Here is a 13,343-nt window from a genome sequence, read left to right as displayed (position 1 = left end):
CTTTAGTAACAGCTTTGATAGTATGTTTTCACTAGTTATTTTACTGGTAGTTTAGTAGTTGTTTTAGTAGTTGTCTTAGTAGTAGTTTTTGGGAGTCAATGAGCAGTGGGCGGAGCCAGTTTTTGATTGACAGCGTTGCAGAAACACACACGACAGTGGAGCCTGTGTGGATTTTGTAATGAAGTCTGTCGACAGTTCTCGTCGTGTTCTCGTTGTGTTGTTTACGCTGTAATATCTCATGTGTACATAAACACTGTAAATAAAAACACTATTATAGCATTTGAGTTTTACATACTTGGCACGTTTTTCTTGTTCTCGATGTTCATTTGCAGACTTTATGTATGAATGACTGAAGTTAAATGACCTTCACCTGTTTCAGACCAGTAACCGCCACTGATATTAAAGTCCTGTATGTGTATTTGAATACGTCCAAATCGTGTAACTCCACCTGCAACAATATTCAATATCATCTTACTCACAGAGATGTGTCTCTAGCTTCCAGGATAAAATGAAACCAGACACGTGTGAGTTCATGTTTCCCAACTGAAATCACGTTACACGTCTGCAGTCGTGTATATGACTGTATACGACTGTGCTCGTGTGTTTAGGAAGGAGGAAACGAGGCTGATGACTGTCACTGAAGTTCCCTTGTTATAAAAAAAGCACCTTGTTTACAGAAAAGCTCATGATACTTCCTCATCCTGTCTGTCAACATGACAACATTTCACATGGTGTGCAGAGAGGTTTTGACACGAAAGTCACAGTCGGGGGAACGTAAATATAGTTAAAAATATCAGTGAGTTATTATTTTGTTTTTTTTATTATTATTATTTTGAACAGCTGCTAATTAACAGAGATTCTGTTCAGTGCTTGTCACCGTTTATCCAGCACAGATAGAACAGAGAGTTCACCTGTGAGAGTGAGTCATCAGACACTTTCCATAAATAACATAATGGGATGCTGTGTGTCAGACATTTTGGCCTCAGTTCAAGGATTATCAGCAGCCATGTGCCAATCTGGGATTTAATGAAATGAATTTGTGAGTCTGAGATAATTCCACATTAGAAATTAAGGGGAGGAAAAAAGAAAAAAAGTCTTTTTAAATGCTGTGTTTCGGAGTCTCTGTGGCAAAGACACAGAGACACAGAGACATGTAAAATGGAGGACGGGTCAGCTCTAATCTCCTCCTCGTGACCGCGTTGGAATCACGAGGACGACCACGGTCTTGGCAGGACGCAGTGAGTCTCAGAAGGAGCTCCCTCCACCAGCGCACGCAGCCGTGATCTGTGCAAACACCATTGTTCACGGCTGAGTGGACTTTGCACACTCGCTCTCAAAGAACACAAAATACCACAGCCTGTGACCTCAACCTACAGGTTACACAAGAACGACAACAACAGATACATCAACTGTGTTTAAAATGACTGTGAATGACAATATGTACTTACAACAAGCTGCTCCCAGGTCACTTTAACTTTGTTTCCACGTGGTCAGCTCTGGTGTTCTTCAGGAGGTTGCTGAAGGTGACTGGACTTGCTCGAGTGAAGTTGAAGACGTTTCATAACTCTTCTTCAGACTGAAGTGACTCAGTTTCTATATGTTGGCAGCCCAAAGGCCCGTTTAGACTCGTTTATACGCCAGTGTTTCTCAGTCCTGCTCCTCGTTGGACTTCACAGTCCGGCTCCAGCACACCTGATTCAAAGGTTCAGCTCGTTATCAAGGACTGTAAGAGCCTGATGACGACCCACTTATTAGAAACAGGTGCGATGGAGCAGCGGCAGTGAAGTGCCCCAGGACCAGTGATTGGGAAACACTGAGATGGACACTTTCATCAGTCTCTGTGTGATTCACCTCCACCCTCTCTCTGGATAAATGTTGAATCTCCGGTTTTTGACAGCAAATATGCACCATCTTCTTTTTTATGATGAAAACAGCCGGCGAAGAAACAACGTTGTCCCACATATCGTCCAATTTATGTGTTGTACAACCTGTGGTGCGTGTGGCCACGAGTGGTACGCAAGCTTCCTCTGGTAGTACAGAGGAATTTTGAATAAATGTTTAATTGCGATTATTTTTGAATTAAATAGCACGGTCACTTTAACATCGTTATTCTCATTTTCATTTTTTAAAATGATTAGTGTGTGATATTTGTGCAGATCTGTGAGAATCAAAGTCTGGAGAATAAGATGTGTATATATTTAATCTAAAAATCAAATTTTTGGCTTGAAGAAATATCTTTATCTTTAATATTTACTGTATATATAATCAATTAATTGTTCAGGGCTAGATCGCAGTGGAGCTGAGGAGCTGAGGAGCTGCCTCCTGTCAAAAGTCTGGATTTACACCACTGTATTTTAACGTTGGTGATAATGTTGCTACTTCAAGAGCTCGGTATTTTTTCAGGTGATACTTGTTAGAAAAACAGAGTAATAGAAAGAAGGAAAGGCAACAATAAAAACTGTCCATTTGGCATAGGACTAAAATATAATTTGGGACAACATAACTCATAGTCATACATTCAACAAACCAGAGAAATGCAAACAAGTGCCTGAGTGTTGAAAACAGGGGGGAAGAAAACAAGAAAACAAAGAGAGAGAGTTTAGTTTACATCAAGTCACGCTTCCAGATACAGCAGCCAAACAGCCGACGCGGTTAGTGTTCAAAGGTACAAAAATGTTCTCCAGAAGAAAAGACGGACTTGTAGCATAATAATCTCAGAGCTTCCACACGCGTGTATATTGACGCTTTTTCTTTCTTTTGTACAGAAAACAGTATCAAACATTAGGCAAAGTCATCTCATGACAAAACCAACAACATATGCATGCAGATATGTTTGTTTTTGTGTGTTTTTTTTGTTTTTTTTATCCCATTTGTTTTCATAATGTGGAGCTTTTTGCATACAAAGGCAGACATTGTTACAAAATCAAAATCACATATCGGTTGTTTTCATTACATATTCCACAGAGAGAGAGAGAGAGAGAGAGAGAGAAGAGGGGGATCACTACTGTGTGGAGGAGAATACTGAGATGAAGACGTGCTTTCACAGCTGCTTTGTGGCTGAAGACGACATGCGAGGCCTGGTGTGATGAATTTAACATTTCATAATAAATCACATTTACTGTAAAATGAATGTGATGTGATGAGAGGTGGGGAAACAAAGGGCCGTTTGAGATGTAGTGTCTGTAAACCTGTTGATTACATTTTTGACGTGTCGCGCTCCCGTCTCACTTGTTGTTGCTAAGCAACCGAAGGAAACCCTGTGCGCCAAGATGACAACGCAGTCATGTCACATTACTCAGACTCCACTCACTCACCTGAGGACACATTCAAACACAAAAAACTATAAATTCAAACGTGAACTCGCGACGGCAGGGACGTCAGACTCAATCACAGAAGGGACCGAAATTTAAAACATGATCTCAGTTGCAGGCCAAACTGGATTAACATTTATTTATTTATTTATTTATTTATATATAACTGTCTAAAACTTACCATGATTTAACCAGAGATATGAACATTTGAACAACATTTCATCTCTCTATATAATAAATAGAATTTTAAATATCGTTCATTAACATTACCTTCAAGCAAATTGAGAATATTTCAAATACAAACAAACTGGTTGGAGCTCACAGGTACTGCAGTGCATTATGGGATTTGTAGTATGATTGCGGGCCAGCTATAACTGTATCTCAGGCCCGATGTGAGTTTGACGTGTCTGTCCTGTGGTAACATCAAGGTGATGAAAAAAATAATGTGTTGGAAATCTTTTCTGATATATTAATTTACAATCAACAGGAAATTCACTTTTCAATAATGGCAGACAGCCAAGACCCAGATCCCAGTACAAATCATGATAATTTACACTTTTAATTCCAAGAGATGTTTAGTAAATTCAGTAAAACTTAATTGTATGTTATGTTACTTAAAACAGATACAAAAAAATCTCAACTAAAAGGTTGGGAAAATTCAGTAAATTTGTTTGGGGAACACAGCGTGTCAAACTGGAGCTTTCAGAAACAATTGTGACGCTGTGAATGCGACAAAAGGCGGACACTGAAACTGACTCATCTTGTGAACCATTTTTAAATTGACTATGTGCACGGTCACTTCCTGGTTTTCAATGCGTCAGCCAGACAATTTCAGCCCAAGATGTTCTATATTCAGTTACCGAAAGTTTTAAGTGACAAATTATAGAATTGATCAGAGTCTGTAGACAGAGGGAAATACTTTTGTTCTCTCACAACGCTTACATTTTTCATTTTTCATGATGCATACAGGCTCCGTCGTTGTTCAGGTCAGTCTGTCGCACCGAACAGAAAAATAAGCGATAGGTGTTCTATTTTTGCCGGACGACAGAACACAACATTAAAGGCATATTTCACCGTTGGAAAGATATGAATGTCTATTAAACTGGGTCATCCATGTAGAGGAAATGTGAAATAATATTTGAAGCAAGTGCCTTCTTCGCCAAGAAAGGCAGAAAAATGTAATGTTGGCCCATGTAGGTGAACGACAACAACTCCCAGCATGCACTGCACTCACTGCCCCATGTTGACACCAGCTTATTGTATTTCACTTCACTACATCGATGTGTTCTCTTCACATTCTCTGAAAACGCACTCAGAAAACGGGTCAGTTTGCAGTAAATTTGTGTAGCTGACATTTGCGAATGGTCTTGTCACACGTCTCCCTTTTAAAGACAATACATCTGAACGGCCATCAATAGTTAGAGGGACATGATGTCACAAAACAACAAAAGTGTGGGTTAACAAAGTTAGTCAGGCTGTTTGTAACATTCACTTCACATTAACTGCTGAATTTTTAGTGCGTTTACGTGATTTCAGTCATAAAATCAGTCAGCCACACTGACAGAGCCGACATGCACGGACATGACGTCGTGACACAAAGCTGGACAGAAATCCTGAATTATATCGGTACAATTGTTTCTGTGTTTACAAGGTCAGGCGAGGGGGGGGGGGGGGGGACATGCAGAAAAGGTTATACTGCAGAATCAAACTCAAATACATGGCATGCGTCCCAGCCTATCAGGTCCACAAGGTCAACACAGGATTACATGTTTTTCAGTCCTGTTTCAAGACTACAAATGGTCTCAGGTTGGTTAAAACATGAGAATGAAAACAAATAAAAGGATTAGAGGAAATCTCGTGTGTGACGTGAGCGACAAATCACCTGTAGTTTGCTCCTGGGCTCCATTTCCATGTCCTGGATGTGTTTTTTTTTGGAGGGGATTTGACGTAAACTATCAACAACACACAGAGCACTGAGGTGCACATTCTCAGAGGATTCACTGTGGAATAGTTAGAGGTTAAACATGTACATTCTGTTTGATACTGCACACTGAAAGTGGAGCCGCTTACGACAGAAATAAAACAAACGTATTAAGCAACAGTTTTTACGTACACAGATAATATATTTAAAAAAAAAAAATCTTCGGTTCTCACGTCGTACCAGTCTTTTTGTCCGCAGCAAACTTGAACTTCAGCAAGAGTGACTGTTGTAAACAATGCATGCTAATATTAGTCGGATTTCTTTCATTTTTTTTTTTAAAGGATATTTCATGTAAACTTTCTGCATTTTTTTTTTTTTTTGCCCCTTCTGAGGCACAGCAGGAATATTTCCGTCCACATTACAGCTGAAAAATGACTGAGTGTAAACAATGAGCCGTAAAAGCTGCCCCAACTCTGTGGTGATTTCCTGTCAGCAGGGGAATCAAGGCCGTGTGGTTCCTGTGAGCGTTTCCACCATACACACATTATCAGAATGATCAGGTGCATATGAAACCTGCTTATTTACGTCCACAGGCTGATATTACTACATTATGTCTGTTCTAATTTTTTTTGCAGTGTCAGTGTCACTCTGACCAAATCTACTGCAATATCCTTAAAACTCACGCGTTTTAATGTTGTTGCTCATTCTTGTACTTCTGATAAAATCAAGCCACAAAGCTGTGGAGAATAAAGGGATATTTAAATTTAAGTTTTGTGGATTACTCGCGCATTACTCGCACAAAACTTTTACTTTTGTTCCCATTTTGCTGCTTTTCCACAACATGGTCCCGGCACGACTCGACTCGACTCGACTCGCCTCGGCACGGCACGGCACGGCATGGCACGGCACGGCATGGCGCAACACGGCTCAACACAGTTTGATTGGTTTTCTATTACTATAGTACCTCCTCAATGTGGGCGGGGTCATCACAGCACGGCTGCATGAAACTGCCGTGGCGTTGTTTTCTACGCGACACAAAAACACAAACTAGTGACTTGTAAAGCAGTTGTTTTGGGTGTAACTGAATCATTAGAATCAGCTAATTTAAAAAAGGATTTGGTTCAGTACTTCCTGCACTGTCTGACACAGTGCTGTCGCTAAATACACCAGACTCCTCTGTTAAATATCGACATTTTAGACATTTTCTTTGCTCAATGCTGGAGATTAAAGCAGGTTTTCGGGGATGTTTAAGTGTTTATAACTGATCGACAGTTCGGCATTGTTCACTTTGATTCTTGTGTCGGACATGGTACTCACGACTCTTCCAGTGACGACACTCTCTGACCAATCAGTGGCTGGCAGTCTGATGATGTGACGTTGTAGTACGGGCTCAGCTCGCTTGGAACCTCGACAGAGCAGGTACTAAAAAAAGTACCAGGTACCAGGTACTATCACTGATGGAAACGCAAAATAACCGCGCCGTGCCGAGTCGTGCCGGAGCCATGTCGTGGAAAAGCGTCATTAGTGTCAGTTTTACTTTTGTTCTCAATGGACAGGAATCCCGTTTGTTAGTTAGAAAGAACATTCATATCTGCACAGTGATGGACGAAGCCGTCTCCCAGTCTTTTTGAGGATGGTCGTGTTTCTCTATGGCAGTGTTTCCAAAACTTTTTTTTAATATGAGGACCCACTTTTCTTTAAAGATGGCAAACAACCAAGACCCAAATCGCAAAAAGAGCTAATTTCTGCATAATTTACTTATTTAGCGACATTTCTGTGACAGCTAATATCATTTTGAATGGGTAAACGAATCATTTCCGTGAGAGGTTTGGTAAATTCATTAAAACAAAATGGTTGGGAAAATTCTGCAAATGACCCAAAAATGATCTCCCGCGACCCATATGTGGGTCCCAACCCAGCCTTTGGGAACCACTGCTCAATGCGCCATTCTCACGCGGTCAACTCGACTGAAAGTAAAACGATGACCGTTCATCAAATATGAGTTTGAGCTCATGTGTTCAGATGCTCCTCCTACAACACGACATATTACGTGGGATTCCGTTTAAACGACGTTTTGCTACATCCTTTGTTTGACGCTCACCTTAAACCCTCAGAGATGACCGCATGAAGACGTTATTTTGTGCTGTGAAAGACTGCTGTGGAGGAGCAAATTGAGAAATGATTATTCAAAGAATTCATCGACGGACGGTCTTCACTGAAACAAGAAAAATACATGAGCAGCCTGTACAAGTGGGAGAATTTAGGTGGTTTCTTTTCTTTAGTTGAGCCCTGTTAAAGGGGAATAATCCCCAGAGAGACGAGTCACAGGTCGCTGTGGGAATAATCCAGAGATGAAGATCCTGATGGACGAGTCCTACGCGGTACAGCCGAGGGAGAAAATGGTGGCCAAGTGGTTGGAAATGGGACAGGATGTGGCGGGTCCTCAGTCATTTAAAGAACCGGGTAATTCGTTGGTCAGCGTGTGCCAGCGCTCAATTTTCTTGTCCTTGTTTTTGAGGCAGTCAAACCAGTGTTTGAGCCTCTCTCCGTTTGCATTGATACCCAGAGATACACCACCTGGAAGACAGCGAAGAGAGAGAGAGAGAGAGAGGAGCTCAGGCTACATCCACACTACTGCGTTTTTGTTTTGTTTAAAAACACATCAATTCTGCTTTGAATATGCCCGTCTTCCACATTATCCTGGAAATTTTGTGAATTATGTTCACATTTAGAAGGAAAATAGATGATAAATCATGTCACATATCGTCCAGTGAGAGCAAAATCTGACATGGTGCTGGTCAACTCGCTACTCTTGTGGATCCACAACAGTAGTTATTTTCACAAACATCCTGTTTACACCAGCACCTGAATAATAAGGAGATGAAAAGCTTGTCTGGATGAGGAAAACTGGATGTTTTTAGTGTGGATGTGACCTTAGTGAAGCCATTTGAAGGTGGAGCAGGTCCACGCGGACTCACCTATAAAATCATTGGACTTTCCAATGTCGTAGTCCCACACGGTCACTTCCAAAGTCTTTTTGGTGAGGTCTGCATATTTTATGTCATAAGAGAACTCCTGCACAGAAAAAGAGGAAGAGAGAAATCAGCTTTCCAGCGTCGATTTACTACATGCAGCGTCACTTCCTGTTTTTCAGTCACGCAGTCCGACGATCAACAATGCAGAGATGTTCTACAGTCGGTGTCTGCAGAACTTACCAAGAGTTTTAAGTGTTTTTAATCACTAATGTTAAGGTCCAAGTTTCCCCTTAAATGACAGGAAGTTAAGAAGCTGGCTAATATTTTAGTGGAAGTTGTAAGTGATGCCGTTACAAAGGTTAAATCCTTTGCATGTTATAAACTGTGCATTTGGGCTGCACTAATAAAATTGATGGGATACTGATCTGTTCAGTGCCATATTTGCATAATTACAATCAAAATTGAAGTGTCAATTGAAGTGACATCTGCAGTAGCAAAACACACAACCAAATACAGAGCATTTTTTACTGTTGGAAAGCATTTGACACACAAAAAAAGGCTAAATTTACATGTGAAGTCTGAGTTCATCAGACACAGAAAACAAGTTGAGACCTTCTGTCTTAATTTGACAAAAAAATCTAATTTTAGAGCGAGTGTGTTGCTGCGTTCACACCAAACACAAATTTTCCAGCCCCACCCGAGCCCAGACCGTCAGCATCTTCAGCTTCTCCGCTGGCCATTTGCCACACTCTCTCCTTTTTGTTTTTGTCCAAGTACATAGAGCAACTTGTGTCGTAGAGCTCTGGGTGTCCACACACACTGCTGGCAAGTACGTGGCATCACTTGTCTGGTGCCATCGCGTTAAGCCCGCCTCTATCGCACCAAGGGTTTGTGATTGTGATCCTGACGTTGGCCAAAACGGCGTCCTTACCCGACGTGTCTGCAGAGCGATATCAATTAACTGTCGCAGTGAAGGATCTTCTTTGGCTCCTCATGTTTCAGATTAACCTGATAATTAACAAAAAGTATACTGCCGTCTCGCTTTACTAGCGTAGCTGTTATGTGTCCATGAAAACAGAAAATTGGAGCTGAATTAGCTTCATCAGCATTCTGTAAACTCATATAACACTGTTTGAATGTTTATATAGAAAAGTTACACACTACAGCTCAAATAAACTAACTAAAAAAATGGTTTTATTGTTTATAATTATAAACCTGGACATAAATGAAATTATTTTATATCTCGGTGTGATTTATTCACATCATTCTGCGCGTCCCAGTGAGTTTTAATTAGTTTTTCAATCAATATGCAGGTTTTTATCTCTCTCTCCTTCTCAAACATTCATCCAATCCTATTAGTTTGAGACACTAACATAAACTCCACACGCACCTTTTATTGTGCAGCAGAATGACAGCGTAATCAATAGAGGACACTGTTCACTAAATGAGACAAGCACCGTTTGGCAGCAGCGTGAGCAACGTTTTTTTGTGTTCTCTGCATATTAAAAATGTGTGGTTCAGCCGAGGCTGCGGTGAAACCGGTGTCTCAATATGAGGGACGACCTCGCTGCTCGTCTCTCACAGAGAGGTCGCGGGGTGACGGAGGAAGATGGGCTGCAAAAAATGTCAGAGGAAATGTCAAGCCTGTGGTCTCTGTGTGTGTGTGTGACCGGTGACGTCCACTCGTGTACAGGAGGATCGTTTCCGGCCATGTTGTCCTGAGGGGCTTGCTTTGTGTTTTACCCTCTTCAAAAAAACATATTCATGGACCCGAAAAACTGATTTCAACTGCATTTACAACCAATGAATTCAGTCATGGAGGTGTTTTCAGCTGGGAGCCTCAGCTGCTCTGGCAGCTAAAGATGCTCCAGTGTTGAGAGGAAGTGTGGAGTGGTTGATAATTCCAGCTTATTACTCTCTCGCAATCATGTGGGTTTGTCACCGTGTGAAAAAAATATTGATTAGTGCAGCTGTAAAGGCTCTGAATCAAAACTTTTATTTGCGTCGTGTTAAATATTCATGACTGTCCATGTATCTGGCAATTAGGTGGGTGTGTCAAGTCATTAAACGTGGCAATTTGCCACCTTTGTCAATGTAAAATATTGATTGGCGCAGCTTTGAAGTAATAGGTCAGTGTGGTTATGTGAGGAATAAACATGGCTCAGGCTGGGACAGACAAACACAAGAAAAAACAGATTTTAAACCATTTAACTAAATGCTCACCTGACATAATCTACACCTGCTTATCTATCTATCTATCTATCTATCTATCTATCTATCTTATTATGTTCTCGACTTCACAGACTTTATAATGTAATAATAAACAATATAATACTGTGATTTTTTTGTGTGCTTTATTGCTAAATTATTTTTATAGCTATTCCTATAACAGGAATCTGTTGATTTACACGATTTATACAGTAAAAAACATTATTTATACGTGTAAATACTGGATCATCACAGCAATATACTATTTGCTGACATGATATGACCACTGCTCAGTTAAAGTAAAAATAATAACACTAATAATAACTTGTAGTGTCTTTTTTGAGGGTAAACATGTCAGATAATGGTCCACATTATCTGGCATCAGATGTCAGATAATGTGGAGCATTGTGCAGATGTTAATGTTTTAGGGGCAATCTTTTATCCGACTACGACTTTACAATAAGTGAAATATTCTGCAATTTATTCTGCAATTCTGCGTCTGCCATATTGGGATGAAATGTGTGCGTCTGTGTGTGTGTGTGTGTGTGTGTGTGGTTTTGGAGGCAGCACAAAATCAAAGCACCAGGTTAACAACAGCAACAGCTGCAACAAAAGAAGCCGAGGCAAAAAGCAAAAGTGGCCGTCTGTACCTCGTTGAACTCTGGATTGAGCGTCTTCTTCTTCACAGCAGTCTTGTGCTTTGACTTTTTGTTCTCGTCTGGCTTCAGGTACCTGCAGGAGGAAAACCACACGAGTTACAGACTGAATCGCAAAGGAAATAAAAAATAAACAGCTGATGTGCTAAATTTGAAATAGATACTGTACACACACAGGTTTGTGAAGCCTCATCACAAACCTTAACAATAACTAGTCAATGACTAACTCTGACCTTAACCTAAATTTAGTCCTAAACTAACCAGCTCCTCATTAGGACCAGGTTTTGGTCTCCATGAGGACTAGCAAATAAGAAAAAAAAAGTTCCTAACAAATACAAGCACAGACACACACAAAGACATATATAGTATATATAAATCACATAAATGTTAAATAAAAAGCAATCATCATTTAATAAAACCCTCACAGACATGATGATGACTCACTGTGTGAATTGTTTATTATAACCATCAGCTTTTCCTCAGATGTTATATTGTTCTGGCCTCCAGAGGGCGCTGTGGTGCTGCCCTGCGTTCAGCCTCACTGTGCTGACATTTCATCACACACACACTCCATTTTTTACCTTTTGTCTCCTTTTCACTGCTGTGTCATCACCTCTGAAAACTCCCCTGACGTTAAATATCAGACACACAGTGATGCAAAATAACATTTTTGTGTTTTTCACAAGATTACCGTGTCAGCTGATGCATCACAGCAATGAAAACCTATAAGTTTTAACTCCACGTCGCACAAAAGTGTATAAGCTTTGCATTGTCTTTTAATACGTGTGAAGGGATGAAAAGCTTTAGAGCAAAAAATCACAGCTTTTCCTTTGCTTCTCCTGTACAATAACAATTTGTGAGTGTATTTATACAATGATTTATTAAACCTATAAATAATTGCAGGGTAATATAATATTATTGAGCAATTTAAAAGTGGAATTATGAGGAAACATTAAACTGTCAAAAAACTGTTCAAATTAAAACAGAGTTTTTATTGAAACTCATAAATAAACGACTTAATCAAAAACAAAACGAGCACCTGCGTGTTTTTCCAGGTTTAATTTGGGGGAGTTTTATTATCGGCACTAAGGTAAAAGTATATTGTTTTATTGTTTCATTATTTTAGTCCCCACATGTTTTTTTTATGAATTATTTTTATTAATTTAAAAAATTTGCGGTCCGGCCCTGACTTCTTTCTTTTCTTTTACTCAACTGGTGACCAAAGCAGTTACATAAAGACAGAAAAACCTGACAGAGAGTGAAGGGTGAGTGGAGAAAATGTACTGAGGGGACAACGAGAGACATGTGGACACAATGTAAGACAACAAGGCAACAAAAAAGGAGAATGTGAGGCAACAAACCACTGCAAAAACACATCTCAAGTCATTATTTGTATTAATGAAACGCTTAAATACAAAGCTCGTATTAAGCTCACGTATTAGATTGACCAAATTAAGGAGGGTATGTTTTCATTGGCATGGGTTTGTATGGATGAAGTCCAATTTAACACGTTCAACTGTGTACATCTCAGCGACATCTCAACAAATGAGGATGAACCGTGTAAGATGGTAATATCTATAAGCAGGTAAAGTTCTTCTGGACACCAACCCCCCGCCAAAACAATCTTGCCTACTGTACCTTTAAATGTGAGTTTCCTGCATTAGCTTGTATTGTAAATGTCAATTTAGAGTGTCCAATTCACCATTGTGGAGCCGCAACCCTCCAGTTACAAGCCAAGCTCCTTTCCACTAGGCCAGGGATGTCAAACCTATGGCTTGCAGGCCAGAATCGGCCCACCAGAGGGTCCAATCCGGCCCGGTGGACACATTTCTGAAAATTGCACATGACTAAAATCTAATAATAATGTGAAATACTACATATTTCAGCTCCAGATACCTGTGACTGAATGTTTTGTGCCTTTGTAAATCCACTGATGTAATATTTCAATAATATTGTTGAAATTGCACCTATTTTTCTCAAGAAAGTTCAGGCTATTTGGTAAAAAAAAATACTAAAGCAAAGAGAATATCTTTGTTGTTTATATGTTATTATATGGCCCACTTGAGATCAAACTGCGCTGTATGCGACCCCTGCACTAGACAATAGGCTGATGGGGACATCGATAAATATGACCAGTGACACCAAAGACAATCTTGCCATCTGTACCTTTAAATGCAGGGTTGCTGCATTAGCTTGGATTGGATATGTACTTTATAAAGTGACAGCTGAGCGTATGCTGTGAAATATGTCACAGACATAAAGAAGTGGGACT

At 40.1% G+C, this 13,343-nt stretch overlaps 1 protein-coding gene across 2 annotated transcripts in view; it reads right to left on the bottom strand.

The window, feature by feature from the left end:
- Positions 1–2,461: 2,461 nt before the first annotated feature.
- The window catches only part of doc2b (double C2-like domains, beta), a 127,580-nt gene continuing 116,698 nt past the window's right edge, over positions 2,462–13,343 (bottom strand). For both annotated transcript variants that reach the window (XM_058628170.1, XM_058628171.1), the window contains 3 exons: positions 11,066–11,147; positions 8,211–8,307; positions 2,462–7,809 (listed from right to left, as the gene is read on the bottom strand). In XM_058628170.1, the coding sequence (XP_058484153.1) occupies positions 7,676–7,809; positions 8,211–8,307; positions 11,066–11,147 (313 nt within the window). In that variant the 3' untranslated portion in view covers positions 2,462–7,675. The remainder of the gene's footprint in view (positions 7,810–8,210; positions 8,308–11,065; positions 11,148–13,343) is intronic.

This window comes from Solea solea, chromosome 4, assembly GCF_958295425.1.
Source record: "Solea solea chromosome 4, fSolSol10.1, whole genome shotgun sequence".
NCBI classification, from domain to species: domain Eukaryota; kingdom Metazoa; phylum Chordata; class Actinopteri; order Pleuronectiformes; family Soleidae; genus Solea; species Solea solea.
The sequence above is the reverse complement of the archived record's forward strand: the minus strand, read 5'-3'. Positions and strand labels throughout refer to the sequence as shown.